The sequence below is a fragment of the Carcharhinus amblyrhynchos genome, chromosome 19, assembly GCF_965287045.1.
Source record: "Carcharhinus amblyrhynchos chromosome 19, sCarAmb.v2.hapA, whole genome shotgun sequence".
Lineage (NCBI taxonomy): Eukaryota > Metazoa > Chordata > Chondrichthyes > Carcharhiniformes > Carcharhinidae > Carcharhinus > Carcharhinus amblyrhynchos.
In genome coordinates this window covers 4,452,186-4,468,642 of record NC_137342.1, presented here as the reverse complement: position 1 = coordinate 4,468,642, position 16,457 = coordinate 4,452,186, and the positions used below count along the sequence as shown (strand labels likewise).

The 16,457-nt window shown below is 42.5% G+C and overlaps 1 protein-coding gene across 2 annotated transcripts in view; it reads right to left on the bottom strand.

Annotated features, from left to right (window-relative positions):
* The window catches only part of cep83 (centrosomal protein 83), a 66,220-nt gene extending 53,097 nt beyond the window's left edge, over positions 1 to 13,123 (bottom strand). The window contains exons 1-5 of one of the 2 annotated variants that reach the window (XM_080207163.1): positions 12,979 to 13,123; positions 10,843 to 11,124; positions 6,704 to 6,854; positions 3,309 to 3,401; positions 3,073 to 3,204 (exon numbers count right to left, since the gene is read on the bottom strand). In XM_080207163.1, coding sequence (XP_080063289.1) covers positions 3,073 to 3,204; positions 3,309 to 3,401; positions 6,704 to 6,854; positions 10,843 to 10,994 — 528 coding nt within the window. In that variant the 5' untranslated portion in view covers positions 10,995 to 11,124; positions 12,979 to 13,123. Of the gene's footprint in view, positions 1 to 3,072; positions 3,205 to 3,308; positions 3,402 to 4,032; positions 4,582 to 6,703; positions 6,855 to 10,842; positions 11,125 to 12,978 lie in introns of those variants that run through there. The other variant, XM_080207164.1, reaches the window with a different exon arrangement.
* Between the last annotated feature and the right edge of the window lie 3,334 nt (positions 13,124 to 16,457).

The window sequence follows — 16,457 nt, the reverse complement described above, 5'->3', positions numbered from 1 at the left end:
CCACACACAGAACATGTGTACAGCCTCTCCCCACTGTGAATGATATGATATTTATTCAGGCTGTGTAACTGGTTAAAGCTCTTTAGTCAGTGCACTGGAACACACTCACTCAAGTGTGGCAGTGTGCTGGTGTTTTTCCAGTCACACTGATGTTTGAAATCTTTTCAAATTGACAAACCGGACAATCATTTCTCCTTCCAAATTCACAGGCCGGTAACAAAGACAAAAGGCAGATAACTATAGGCTCGTTCACTTAACTTCTGTAGTAGAGAAAATGCTTGAATCTATCATCAAGGAAGAAATAGAGAGAGAAGAAAAATGTAGAAAGGAATGCTGAGACAGATGGTTCAATGACTGGAAAATTAGATTAATCTGGAGCCAACTCGGCCTGCGTTTTGAACTCATAGGAACAAGAGAAATGGCTTCCCCAATACAAACCTTGATCAATAACATATCTTTGCCTCCAACCACCTCAATAAAACCCAAATCAACACAGTTATGAGGGTAAAAAACAAGAAACATCAATTCTTAATTGTGAACCATAAATTTAAAAAATACATTCAAGGGAATGAACACTTTTGGTTCAAAATAGTCACTAATCCCTTCTGCAGTACATATATAATTGAAAAATAGTATGCAAATTTAACATGGTACAGAAGCACTGTATTGCCTCCCTTCATCTCAGGGCATCCCTTTAACCTGAATAGAGCAGGTTCATAGAATGCAACAACTTTGGGGAGTGAGAGCTCCACTCCAACACCATTCAACCCACCAGGTAAGGACAAGAGCACCAATGTCTTGAGAGCAACATCACCTGCAACTTCATCCAAGACACCATCCAGATAAAGACATACAATCATAATTCTCTCATCATTACGGGATCACCTATAGTAGAATTCCTTATCTAACATCATTGTAAAAGCACCATTAAGAAAAGTTGAACAAGTTAGACCCATCCATACCCATTGGAGCTTAGAAAATGAGAAGTGATCTTTAGATCTTGAGGGGACTACATAAAGTGAATACTGGGAGAATGTTTCACCATGTGGGGGGAGCTAGAACTTGGGGACATAATTTTTTTTAAAAGTCTCCCTTTTAAGATAGAGATTAACAGATTTTTTTTTCCTTGGTGAGATTCTTAGAATGTGGAATTCTGTTCCCCAAAAAGTAATGGAGGCTGGGTCATTGAATTTATTCAACGCTCAATTAGATAGCTGTTTGTTAGACAGGAGGTCAAGGGTTATTTGGTGCAGACAGGAAATTAGAGCTATGACTGCAACCAGCTCAGCCATGATCTTATTGAATAATGGAGTAGGCTTGAAAGAATGAATGGAGCTATGTTTCCATCTTCTCAACTTGCACCCTCAGTTTGAGGAAATCCAAAATCACCATCATGTCAGATATGAAGGGAGGGGTAATCTCCTCAGTATCATTAACATCACTGCAACAATATGCTGCTAGTTGAGTCATCAGGATGGGAATTCAGTAAAACGTTAATCTATGTTTGAAATGTAAATATAAAAAGAGAAAATATTTAAGGATAAAAAAAGCTGCAAACAGAGCCCATTAAGCAAAAACCCCATTATTTTTCATATCAGATAAAGGGAGAAAATATTTAAAAAACGAAGGAGAGATTACATCGGTAGTAGAGAACATGCCAGAATCTATTACAAAGGATGTGATAAATAGACACTTCGATAATTAGAATCTGGGCATAATCAGCATAGATGTGCAAATGGGAAATCGTGTTTAGTGAACTTGGAGCTTTTTGAGGATGATAAAATTGACAAAGGAGCGTCGATGGATGTCGCAAAATAAAAGGACATGGGATAGGAGATTACGTACTGTCATGAATTGAGGATTGGCTAACAGGCAGAAAATTGAGAGTAGGAATAAATGGGTCATTCTCACGTTGGCATGCTGTGGCTAGTGCAGTACCATGCAAATCAGTACTTGGGCCCCAGGTTTTGGACAGACTTAGGCAGGAACATGGGAGATGAAATATAAAGTGGGAAAATCTGAAGTAATCCACTTTGGCAGAAGGATCAGATGTGCAAAGTTGGGTATTCTTGTCCATAAGTCTCTGAAGGATAGAACACAGGTGCAGCAAACTATTAGGAAAGCTAATGGAATGTTAGTCTCAATCGCAAGAGGACTTGAGTAGAGGAATGGTGAAGTTTTGCTTCAATTGTATAGAAGCTTGGTTAGACTGCACCTGGAGTATTGTGTGCAGTTTTAGGTCCCCTTACCTCAGAAGAATATTATTCCCATAGGGGGAGTGCAAAATAGATTCATCAGACTTGTTCCAGGGATGGTGGGACTGTGATATGATGAGAGATTGGGCAAACAAGGCCTGTATTCTCAAGAGTTTCGAAGAACAAAAAGCGATCTCACTGAAACCTACAAAATATTTAAAAGGAATATGCAAGACAAATGCAGATAAGAACCAGGGGACACTATTTAAAAATAAGTGAGATGCTACTTAGGACCAAGATGAGAAGAAATTTCTTTACAGAGGGTTGTGAATCTCTACACCAGGGGGCCATGGAAGCTCGGTCATTGAGTATGTTTAAGGTAGAGATTGATAGATTTCCGACTAACAATAACGTAAAGGGTTATGGGGATGGTGTGTATTGAACCACTGAAGTGCCCAATCAGCCATTATCATATGCAGAGCAGGCTTAGCGAGCTGAAAGTCCTACTCCTGCTCCTAGGTACCCAATTGTGTGCTGAAGCTTATGATGTTATTATGGGGAGAAACAGATGCTCACAGATAAATATCCTTGTAATAAATTCCTCTCTGATTCTAGGGAATCAAGGTAGTTATGTTTACTAAAAACAAATAGCACTAATTGGCAGGTAATTGATACTGGGCAAAAAGCTTGGGAAATTTCCAGAGGTCAGGAATAGAATTTTGTGGCCGAACACAAGAATCCTAGTGGGTTACTGCATGCAACAGAATCAAAATGATTATTTGACAACAGATATCAGCATTCACAATCGGACCTGAAACAAACTGAATGACTTTGCAAATAGGAATTTATAGTGGAACCGTTCAGGTAGAAGACTGACCTCAGCTTCAAATCGGATCACCTTCTCATCCAAGAGCCGCTCATACTCTTCCTTTTGATGCTCAAGTTCTGATTTTAGGAAAGTGTATTCGTAACGCAACTTATTGTATTCTGCTCTGTACCTTTCAGCTTCCTAAAACATTGAAAGATCTCCAATTTTATACATTTATCAAATAAGCATATCATTTTAGTAATTCCAACAAAATTTCTAATAGATAGATTTTTCTTCATTCCCACCTCCTCCTGTTTCCTGAAGCGCTCCCTCATCGGTGCCTCCAGCTCTTGTTGGATTTGTGCTTTTAGAAGCTCCAGCTTTTGGGGTGTTAATACCTGCCAGCAATGAGAGTGAACATAGAGAGAATATCAGATGAAGAATGTGGAGTTATACTAAAGAATGGTTTTGCTTAATACCTATTTCTTCTGTTTATAGACATGGCCAGGTTTCTATATTTGCCGCATTCTTTTGGTTAAGTTATAATATAATTAGGTTTCTGGTAAAGTCAGTCACAAGCATTATGATTTTATCACCCACTCTTTTTATTTGTCAGCCAGATTTCTGAAATCCCTTAGAGAAATCAAAATCTTTACTCTCTAGCATCTGATCAGTGGAACCATTTTCACAGAGCTATGCTATCTTCAAGATTCCTAAATCACACATTGAATTCTTCACAAGTTTGTAATTCAATCCATAAGAACTGCTTATGAATTTCACCAAAAAGCAGATTCACATACAGTCTTATCCTCGCCAGCATTTTCCTTTTCTCATATAAAGCAGTGAAGTTTTTTTTAAACTTTAATTACCAATAAATTTAGGAGCAATTAACAGATAAATGAATCAACTGTGACATCAGAAATATTAAGCATCACAATTTGCCCTACAGTATAAATAGCAAAATAACTATATGTATTTTAAAATATGTTGCTAGATCCAGAAGTAACTGTTAAAAATCTCTCAATGTACCTTTTGCAGCATCCAATAATTTCCAAGATTTTTGCTTTCTGCAATCTTCCCACAAAGCCATTCCACGTTTTGCCACTTGTATGTTCTCAATGTACCTTCCCTTTAATGTTTCCTAAAGAACTTATTTTTCATCATGTCAAGGTGTATCAAAGCATTTCAAAGCTAATAAAGTGCTTTCAAACTAGTAATGCAGGATTATACAACAATCAAGTTTGACACAATAAGATTCTATTAATAACAATGTGATATCTGGGTTTAGATATGTTATTTGAGGAAAAAACAAATATTGGTCAGGACACTTGGTGAACCCCCTGCTTTTCCTCAAAATCGTATTTTTTTAGACCCCCTCAGAGAGGGAAAGGGGGTTTAACATCTTAACCAAAATTGTCTGCACATCACCTTCTTTGTTTTTATTCTAATTCAATCCAATCAAGTCCGATTCAAAGTCTCAACAAGTTGAGGCATTCTCGATCCAAGCTGACAAGACAGGGCTCTCACCTCCTGTCATGGGCTTGATCTACATGATCCAAGCTGATTGGAGTAGGCATAGCTCCTCCTCCAAGGCTTGATCTCATTTGCATCTTAGCCAAAAGGCTGAGATGCCGCTTTTAAAAATTGCTTCAAATGAAGCTGAAATGTAACATAATGACTTCAACCAAGCACAGCATGTCAATACTACACTTGATCTTAGCCAAAAGGAGAACTAAGTTTTTCCCATCATTCTTTAAAACCCAATCATCTGATGTTCAGAATCAGCCACATGACTCTTCTCTGTTCAGATTAAAGGTCACTGATCTGAAATATTGGGGGTGATTCTCCCAAAAATGCTGAATTGGCAGGAAAACTGGTCGAGATCATGACTGTTTTTCAGTGCAACTTCAGACAGGAATTTCCCCACTCTGTGCAATCCGAGGTCACAATTGTGAATCTCATTAAAAGCTCAGGGGGCGGAGCCTTCTCACACCCAGAGTCTGACAGTTCTGGAATTCTGCGCATGCACAGTGGCCCCAATCTGTCAGTCTCTCCACTTGCTGGCCAGTTTGACGACTGGCCAGCCCAGGACCCCCTCCCACGATCCCTGTGTGCAATCCCCGACCACTACCCACCACACAGGAGCGCCCCAATGTTCTGCCCCCACCCCCACTTCCAAACACCCAGCAATGGCGATCCCCTCCAACTCCTCCACCTCAACAGTGACGATCCCCCCATTCCCCTTATCCCAATAGATGATCCCCCCCACCCCCCCACGACGGGAGGCAGACCCTCTCCAAGAGAGGCAACGGCCCCCCACAACCCCAGCCCACCCCGATCGCTGGCGTCCCTCCAGCCCCGACCAATCCTGTCTGCAGAGTGCCAGAGGAACCCTCATCTCCGCCAATCTCCCCCCTCAGGCCTCGTCCACAATAGGCCCCAATCCCTTGGCACAGCCTGATGTCCGGTGGGTATTGCCAGGAAGTGCAGGCTGGCACTGCCAAGGTGCCCATGCCCAGAGAGCCCCACCCCCCACCACCCAATCCCCTGGGGCCCCGCATGCTCCCCCTTCACTTCTACTAGTTCCCAAAGTGTGGGGAGCTACTCTAAACCCTGCCGGAGTGCCTGGCAGGATGGGAGATGCTATCAGGCCTGGCAAGTTCTGTGCCGAGCACAATAATCACATTTAAAATACATTAAAAATAGATTTAAATGACTTACCTCTCTTCCTGCTAGTTTCCAGCACAGCCCTGACTGCAACTGTTCTCTGGCTGTGGGAGACATGCATGCATCAGGAACGCATGCACGAATCCCGCAAAATGGCCGACATGCAATTCTCCCATCCTGATGCGCCAAAAACATGTGCGTCGGGATGGGAGAATCGCCCCATTAATTCTGTTTCTCTCTCCTCACAAACCTGCCTGGCTTGCTGACTGTTTTCAATGTTTTTTGTTTATGTTTCACTAGTTCTTAATTGCTATAATGTACTTTGGAACTCCTGACTTCGTGAAAAGCACCATATAAAAAAAGTTATTTTGTGGTCTGCCAGAATACTATATCTTCCACTCGCTCTCTAGTTTAGTTAACTAATTATCTGCTTTTATTTATTTCTATTGCAGTGACAGAGCATGTCAGGGACAAGAATGCTCTCAGGTTCTTAGTTCTCCTTACTATATAAATGCACACATTTCCCTTCTTGCTTTCTCATACCTGCATGAAACATAAGATCCTGAGGGGTCTTAAGTGGGAAGATGTGGAAAGGATGTTTTCTCTTGTGGAAGAATCTAGAACTGGGAACATTGTTTAAAAATAAGGGGTCACCCATTGAAAACAGAGGAGAAGATTTTTCTTTCTCTCGCAGGGTAGTGAGTCTTTGAAATTCTCTTCTTCAAAAGGCAGCAAAGGCAGAGTCTTTGAATATTTTTGAAGCAGAGTGAGGTAAATTCTCGATAAGCAAGGGGTAGGTGGGAATGTGATGATGAGGTTACAATCAGATCAGTCATGATCTCATTGAATAGCAGAGAAGGCATGAGGAGCTGAGTAGCTTCCTCCTGCTTCTAATTTGTATGTTCACATGCACATTCATACGTAACCAATATTTTCAGAAACCTATTTTATAATTCACAGTTATACCAATTTTTTTCTATTGCCTGATTTTAATACAGTAGTAATTTTTTGTTCAAAAAACTGGTCACCTCACCTGCATTTTCAATTCCTCTTGCTCCCTTGTTTTGTCTAATAACTCCCCACGCAGTTCAGCTAGTAGAAGCTGAAATTTCTCCTGGATGCTTTGTTTATCCATGTTTAGTCGTTTTAATTCATGCTGAGCTTTTGTGTATTCATCCTGCAACCTGCAACAAGCAAAATTTCAACTTTTTTTCACACTGGTGCAATCACCAATGAGCGCTACTTTCAACCAACTTTGATTCCATAATCCATCAAATTGAAATTGACCCTACGAACTCAAGCATGCAGACTGATAAAATGTTTTGTTTCATCACTGAATATTAGGTGATATGATAGATTTTGAATAAGTAAGAATATTCATCCCCCAATTGTTTCTTCTTCAGAATAAACAACCACAAAGTTCTTCAACCTCTTCATGGCTCAGATATTGAGCTTACAGTATCCAAAAGTTTTCCTCTTCTGTATACTCTCAACAACAATTTTCAGTTATATAGTCCCTCTAACATAATAACATTCCACCATGCTTTACAGGAGAATAGTGAAGCAAAATCTGACACTGAGCTCCGGTTTCCTCCCACAGTCCAAAGATGTGCGGGTTAGGTTGATTGGCCATGCTATAAAATTGTCCCTTAGTGTCCTGAGATGTGTAGATTAGAGGGATTAGTGGGTAAAATATGTAGGATATGGGGGGTAGGGCCTGGGTGGGATTGTGTTCAGTGCAGATTCAATGGGCCGAAGTGCCTCTTTCTGCACTGTAGGGTTCTATGATTCTATGAGGAGATATTAGGACAGGTGACAAACAGCTTGATCAAAGGGATATTTCAAGGAATATCTTGAAAGGAGATACGAGAGATTGGGAGGCAGAGCAGTTTAATAAGGGAATTCCAGAACTTAGTACCTTGGCAGCTGACGACATGGTCTTCAATGGTGGATCAATTAAAGTCATGATGTGGATATGCCGGCATTGGACTGGGGTAAACACAGTAAAAAGTCTGACAACACCAGGTTTAAATCGGTTGGACTTAAACCTGGTGTTGTCAGACTTTTTACTGGATCAATTAAAATCAGGATTACTCGAGAGGCTAGAATTAACGCTCCAATATTTGAATGTTTTTGCTATAGTACAGTATCTAACTACTACACACCTGACCATATCAGTATCTTCTGCAGATTTCTCCTCACTTTCTAATTCTACGTTCATGATTCATCAACAAACTTTCTGATTAGCTTCTTTTAAAGCAGCTGCACATTGTGCTGTTGGTCTCAGTGCACAATTCAGGAATATCCCCAGGGCCTTTACCCAATAGCCTAAAGCTGTGTGTTTTAGGCTTCCTTTGTTTACTGCATTTCCTCAGTCTTCCTTCTCCATATTAAATGCTGTTTGTCATGTAACAGCTGACCTTCCTAATCTAGCTAGATATGTTTGTATTTCAGCACCACATCAACAACCAACTGCAGAAATCGGGCCACATTTCTATCCCAAAATCCTAAATATCCGTAAATAGTAATGACCATTCCGTGTCACCTCATTAGTAGCCCCTGTCACATTCATTCACGAACACTTTCTGATTTCTGTTACTTAGCCAATTTTTAATTCACCTCAGAAGCCTGTCTCATATTTCACACCTTTGCACAACTCTATTATCTAAATGGATGAACCCAATGAATGCTTACTGCTTGACAATCACCAGACAGGGGTGTTCACTTCCTGTAGGGGAACACTTCAGCTGTCAAGGGCATTCAGCCTCTGATCTTCAAGTAAGCTTTCTCCAATACGGCCTTGACGACACATGACAATGCAGAATTGCTGAGAAGAAACTGATAATCAAGTTCTGCACACATGAGGATGACCTCAACCAGGATCTCGGGCTCATGTCACACTATCTTTAACCCCCACAACCTGCCTGGGCTTGCAAAATCTCACTAACTGTCCTGGCTTGAGACAATTCACCCCTCTTTAACCTGTACACCCTAGCTATGACATAACACTACATTCTGCACACTCTCGTTTCCTTCTCTATGAATGGTATGAAACAAGAAACAATAATTTTCACTGTATGTTAATACATGTGACAATAATGAATCAAATCAAAGATAAAAACTTTGACAAAACATCTCTCTTTTTTTCAAGTTTTGTACTATTGAAAGACTATTTATATATCTTTAGAGATCTAAGTACTGGAATCTCAGATAACTCCCTCTTTGCTTTTTCCTGATGGGTGTTTGAAAGTTGAGCACACTGCTTGTTCACATGCATAATACTGAACTTGTTCAAGTTAAACATAATTTACCAGTTACAATCTCAATCTTTCAGCACATTAAGATTTGCCTGAACCAGTAGTGCACTGTTTATAGTCCTAAGACTTGTGAAGTAAAGTTGCAAGTCCTGTACTCCACACCTCCATCCAGATCATTAATAAAATTTGCAGAGAGCAATAATCTCCAACACCAATGCCTAAAGCACACTATTAGTGACCAGGGTCCAAACTGATCCAAATCCATCTATAACAATTTCAGTATACATCCTGCCAGCCAGTTCTCAATCTAGTTCAATAACATAGACTTCAATTTTAGAGAATCTTATCAAATGCTCTTCAGAAGTTTAAGTAGCCAGAATCTGCTGGATTTCTAATGTCTACTAATGTTGTAACTTCTTCAAAAAGTATACGAGATTTGTAAGACATGACCTTTCTATGAAGCCCTGTTGTATGTAACTAATATGCTCCTGTCTATCCTAGCGATCATATATTGCATCCTACTGATTCTCTCAAGTATCTTTCCTATAACTGATGTGAAACTAATCGACCTATAAAATGTGTACCATGTAGCCTCCTTCCAGTCCATGGGAACCATTCCAGAGCTATTGAAAATATAGGTTATGCATTCACACAGCATGTATCCCATTTCCTTAAAGATCCTCAAGTGGATATCATTGCTCTATTTTTGAGATTTTAATTTCTAATTTAATATTGCTAATTTATTATAATCAATTGTTTTTAATCTAATAATTGAGCATCAATTTCAAAACCTTTGCAAAATACACATTTAATATTTCTACCACACCCAGTAAACAATGTCCCTTCCCTTTAAAGCTCAGCTGTTGTGCATTGCCAGTTTTTTCAGATGTCCTTTAAAATGGTTTGCATGATATGCTGCTGCTTCACAGCTTCAGGGACCTGGGTTCGATTCCCGGCTTGGGTCACTGTCTGTGTGGAGCTTGCAAGTTCTCCTCATGTCTGTGTGGGTTTCCTCCGGGTGCTCTGGTTTCCTCCCACAGTCCAAAGATGTGTGGGTTAGGTTGATTGGCCATGCTAAAATTGCCTCTTAGTGTCCTAAAATACCTAGGTTAGAGGGATTAGTGGGTAATAATATGTAGGGATATGAGGGTAGGGCCTGGATGGGATTGTGGTCGGTGCAGACTCAATGGGCCAAAGGGCCTCTTTCTGCACTGTAGGGTTCTATGATTCTATATTTATTATAAAACAAGACCTGTGCAGTACCTTCCAAGCAGTGGCAGCCAGACATGCACACAACTCAGCAAGAACATTGTTAGTGAGTCCTTTCTAACCTGTCCTTGAACATCCTTCAATGGCCTAATACAGTCTTAACATTTCAAGTAAAATCATGCAGCATAGCAGGAGGCCATTCTGCCCATCACTTTACAAGAGCTATTCAATTAGTCCAATACCCTTGCTCTTTCCAAATAGTCATGTATTTGTTCAATTGTCTTTTGAAACTTAAGACTGAATCTGTTTGCACCAAAGTTTTAAGATTGTTCCTTGCTGATCTAAGTTCATTGGATAAAATAATTTTTACCTTCTTGTCCTTTTTGCCAATTATTTTAAAATCTGTATCCTCTAATTACAGGCTTTGCTAGCAGTGGAAACAATTTTTTTTTAGTCACTCGATCAAAACCCTTCTTAACTAATTAAATCCCCCCCTTAACTTCCCTGTCCTAAGGAAAGCAACCCCAGTTTTTCTTGTTTTTCCACAACACTGAAGTCTATTTTCCACTTCTACACGCTCTTCAAGACCTTGCCATTCTTATCAGAATTGCCCTTCTAACCACAGGGCCATAGTCAAATGTCCAGTGCCAAGTACTCCCAATATCAGATTTACAGCATCTGCAATTTTGTTTTGCTTTTAGCATACCTTGTGTGTTCAGCCTTCAGCGTCTGATAGTTGGTTTTGTGATGTTCGCATCTCATTCGCTCATCAATTAACATTTTCTGCAACTCTGTATCAGTCCCACAAAGGCCTGCTCCTGCATTTAGCGGAGACGGCTGATTAGACAAAGCCTCCATTGCAGACTGCAGGTGACCAGAAGTCTGTGCTAGAAAAGGACGATCCAACAAACCAGGAAACAAATAATTCCCTCCTAAGAATACTTTGAGTGCATGGGATTCCTCCCTTCCTGAAGCCACCTGAAATCAACTGTCACAAAAAGACACAAGCATCAGTACAGTCAGCTCATCACTTCCATTAACTGTTCCAAAAAGATAAGCATTAAAATAATGGGCTCATCGTTATTCAGGTTACAGAAATTATTGAGACGTACAATTAAAAAAGTTAATATGCAGCTGATTCTATTGGCACTATAGTACCGAGCCATACATGCCAGGCAGTCTTCTGATTTAGCCTTATGGGGCCTTTGGTACAGTTTCTTTGCTTCTGCATAGGTGAGGATAGGGATGGGGAAAAAAATCAGAGTTCCCACTCTGGATTCCATCTGAAATATCAACTGCATATACAATCAGACGAGTTAAAACATTGTCTTTGATGGCCTCCATATTGAATGACCCAACTATACTTTATTACCTGAGTTCAGGTGTGGAGGTGGCAATTTTAGCAATTTATTGGAGCGCTACCAACAACCATAGAACTATAATAGCTTCTGGAAAAGAGGGTTGCATTTTGTTAGAATTAATTTTCTACTGGATCAAAAAATTGTAGGGAAGGCTGTTCTACAATTCTTCTCTTCAGCTTTCAATAGTGTACCTCTGTACAAGTGGCTGTTTATTTTGTTTCTCCACTTGAATAACCCAGTAGAACTCCGGGAGCAGCTCACTCCTCCACATAACCTCCCCTTTCTGGACAGGACATGCATCAATGAACAATCACACCAAATCTGAGTACAGCATCACCACCCTACCCACTTAGAGATCAGGTTGTTACTTATGAAATTTATTTTGTGTATGTTTGTATAGTTTTGATATGATTATGTTGTGCAGTGAATTGAGGATTTTTAAAAATTCATTTTTGGGTTGTTGGCATTGAGTGCCTGTTCTTAATTTGTGGTGGTGAACCACCTTCTGAAATTGGTGCAATCCATGGTAGGTACATCACAGTGTTGTTAGGACAGGAGTTCGAAGATCTTGAGCCAACTACAGCGATATATTTCCAAGTCAGGATGGCATGTAACTTGAAGGTAGTAGTGAGGGAAATTTGGGGTGGGATTTTAAGGCCTTGCTCATCCCAAAACCATAAAATCCCATCTCAGATGGCACAGTGGTTAGCATTGCTGCCTCACAGCACCTGGGACCCAGGTTTGATTCCCAGCTTGGGTCATTGTGCACAGTCTGCATGTTTTCCCCAGGTCTGTGTGGGTTTCCTCCAGGTGCTCCGGTTTCTTCCCACAGTCTGGGTATGTGCAACGGCTATGCTAAATTCTCCCTCAGTGTACCCGAACAGGCACCAGAATGTGGTGACTGGGAAATTTTCACAGTAACTTCATTGCAGTGTTAACGTAAGCCTACTTGTAACACTAATAAACAAATTTTAAACCATGTGTCTGCTGCTCTTATCCTCCTAGGTGGAAGAGGTTGTTGGTTTTAAGGCAATCGGGTTGGGCATTGCTGGCCCTGCCAATGATGTACACATTCCACGTAGGAATAAAAAAAACTGTCCTGATTTTTATCCAGTTATTCTTTGGGCAAGGAAGGATTACACTTCTCATAAAGGAAGACCGACATTGAGTTCCCGTAAGTCTCAGTTCTGTGTATTCCAACTAGAGAAAAGCGAACAGCTTTAAGGTGACATTGTCCGATTTTAGCATTTTGTTTTCTCTTAACTTTCCTCAATTTGCTTTCAAATTGGACACGCTACCGAGATGAAAACAGAACTGAAATCAAAGTGGGCAGCGCAGATGGACATGAGTTAAAGGGAAGTTGTTGTAGTAGGTTTAAACGGAGAATATATGCGAATGGAGGAGATTCTCTCATGTTTGCCCTGGCACCCGGATCATTCACCTCCCAGCCACAGCTAAGGGAAGGCGCTTCTAGAACTCACCGAAGCCGGCTGGTTGCCGAGTGTCAGTGGAGAGGCGACTGGATATAGAGCTGCCGATCCCCCACACCCGCCACAGACCAGCTTCCCAGCCCAGCTCGGCCCGTTACCCCGGCAACGGTCAACGGCTTTCCAACTGCCGTCCGCCCCCCCCCCGCCCCGGGCTGATCTTTGGGCAGCACTTCAGGTCACCTCCCGCGAACGGTCTAGGCCCCGGTTCCTGCCGGCCCCGGTTACCTGGGTCCCTCTCACCCCCTCCCCCACTAGCCCTAGTGTCACCGCTAGTCGTTCGCCGAGAGACCGCTGCCACTTCCGCCCCGGGCCGCCCGCCCGCGTGCCCGCCTGTCGGCACCGCGCAGGCCCCCAGCCTCCCAGGGCCGACCGCCCACCCGCCTGCCAGCACCGCGCAGGCCCCGAGCCTCCCAGGGCCGGCCGCCAGCCGGCACCGCGCAAGCCCCGAACCTCCCAGGGCCGGCCGCCAGCCGGCACCGCGCAGGTCGCGCGGAAAGTCAGTGAGCGCGTGCGCACAACCGTCACTCTCCTCAGTCGCAAAGCTGTGTTCAAAGTGCCATCTTCCTCTCTCTCTAGGCTTTAAAACCAACCATAAAACTCTCCTGTTTCTCATTTTTTATTGACCTACCCAACACTAGTATTGAGGGAGCTCTACGTTGTCAGAAGTGCCATCCTTTGGATGAGATGTTAAAGCAAGACCTTACAGGTGGATGCAAAGGGCCCCTCAAAGCAGAGCAGGCAGGTTTTCCAAGGTGTTCTGGCAAATATTTATCCCTCACCAGCATCACTAAAACAGATTGTTTGGTCATTGCCACATTGCTTTTGGGTGCTGGCAGATTGGTTACCATTGATCCTGCTCTTCAGAAAAGTCATAAAAAGTACTACAGAATCATTGTGGCTTCCATGACAAATGAGGTATGATCAAGGTGAGAGTGAGTCGTTGAGTGGATTCCTAACTTGTCGGGCATCTGTTGGTCACTGTTCAGAGTTCACACTGAGTTGTAGATAGCAGAGAGGTATGTGAGCAATGACGTAACTGGTTATAGTGGTGCCTCTGTAATCTCCTCCACCCCCAGAGCTCCGAGATGTCTGTACCCTTCTAATTCTGACCTCTTGTGCATTCCCGATTTTAACCATTCAACCCATTGGTAGGTGTGCCTTCAGTTGCTTCAGCATCAAGCTCTGGTGAAGCAGTAATGTTTTCTTACATTGAAGGTGCTATAATCTGACCACTGGTCTTGCTTCAATTTGAGACTTCACAGCAACAATTGATTGATAACCGTCCTGAAAGATGACCCTATTATAGCTGTTGCAGATCATAGAACCCTACAGTGCAGAAACAGGTCCTTCGGCCCATTGAATCTGCACCAACCACAATCCCACCCAGGCCCTATCCCCATATCCCTACACATTTACCCGCTAATCCCTCTAACCTACACATCCCAGGACACTAAGGGGCAATTTTAGCATAGCCAATCAACCTAACCCGCACATCTTTGGACTGTGGGAGAAAACCGGAGTACCCAGAGGAAACCCACGCAGACACAAGGAGAATGTGCAAACTCCACACAGACAGTGACCCGAGCCGGGAATCGAACCCAGGTCCCTGGAGCTGTGAAGCAGCAGTGCTAACCACTGTGCTACCGTGCAGCCCATTGTCTACATTTAAAATGGTCATCTCAGCAAGTGCAACAGATGCAGTGATTTGTCCCATGGAAATGTGTCAGCAATTAAGCATTCATAAGTTCTCTAATGCAAAAAATTGTCAAAGCAAGCTTCACTGTAAGAGCCATTGCATCGCCAGCTGAAATCTGCCTGGATTTGAGAGACAAAGAAATGTTCACATTCCCAGTGACTGGTAAGCACCCTCTATAAGTTCACAAATCCCAGCTTCTGTTTTATATTGAAGTCTGTATCCTCCAGACAGCATCCAGAGATTTCTGAGGAATGGTTGTTTATCATTCTCATTGCTGTCCCTCACCTGTCAGTGATAGGTAGCTTACTAAGATATGATTGCTTCAATGAATCATTGTCTACTTTCGGTGTGCCTAAGTGTTGAATGTTGAAGGGAGTGATGGCAAAAGTTGAAGCTGTGAATTGTGTTTTAATTTAATGTTGGCAAGTGCGAGGTGGTCCACTTTGGTAGGAATAATGGTAGGAAGGATTATTACTTACGTGGCGAAAAACTGCAGCAGGCGACGGTGCAGAGGGACCTTGGGGTCCTTGTGCATGAGTCGCAAAAACCCAGCTTGCAGGTGCAGCAGGTGGTCAGGAAGGCGAATGGGATGCTGGCCTTCATAGCGAGGGGGATTGAATATAAAAGTAGGGAGGTCTTGCTGCAGCTGTATAGGGCATTGGTGAGGCCGCAGCTGGAGTACTTGTGCAGTTTTGGGCGCCGTACTTACGCAAGGATATTTTGGCCTTGGAGGGAGTGCAGAGGAGGTTTACTAGGCTGATGCCGGAGTTGAGGGGGTTGAGCTATGAGGAGAGGCTGAATAAACTAGGCTTGTACTCATTAGAGTTTAGAAGAATGAGGGGAGATCTCATTGAGACGTATAAGATGATGAATGGGATGGAAAGGATAGAGGTGGAGAGACTCTTCACGCTCAGAAAGGATAGTAGGACTAGGGGGCACAGCCTCAAGATAAAGGGGGGCGGTTTAGAACGGAGTTGAGGAGGAACTTCTTCACTCAAAGGGTGGTGAATCTCTGGAATTCTCTGCCCGTTGAAGCGGTGGAGGCTACCTCGCTAAATATTTTTAAGACGCGGGTTGATGGGTTCTTGATAAGAGAGGGGATTAAGGGTTATGGGGAGAGGGCGGGAATGTGGAACTGAGCCACGACAGATCAGCCATGATCTTATTGAATGGCGGGGCAGGCTCGAAGGGCTAGATGGCCTACTCCTGCTCCTATTTCTTATGTTCTTATGTGTTCCTTTTCAGCGGCAAATTCAGGTCTGTGATGAAAATATGGGATTTGCTTCACTTCGTATGTCTGGACGCAAGGTATGGTCATTGGCAGCACTACAAAGCCATTGTTAATGTCACACTGTCAGGGACAGTGAACAGAAGCATTGTAAACATTGAAGCTGCACCTCAGACCATGAGCAGATCCAACACCAAATGACTAACTATGCACTGGGATGAAACAGACAGGAGCCGCGTGGTACAATATTGGCTAAGAGACAAAAAGCAAATAGTTTTGATGAACAATTGATTGTCAGATTGGTGGAAAGTGTGAAGTGGTGACCTCATAGATTAGTATTAGAGTCATTACTCTTTAATATTATCAGGGTCTTAGAGAGGCTGCAGAAAACATTTACTGTAATAGCATCTGGAATAAAAGACTCAGTTACATGGCAAGACTAAAGAAACTGGTTAGTTTCCTTGAGAAGCTTAAAGAGATAGAACAAGAAAAGAACAGGCCTTTCAGCCCTCCAAGTCTGCACTGACCATGCTGCCTGACTGAACT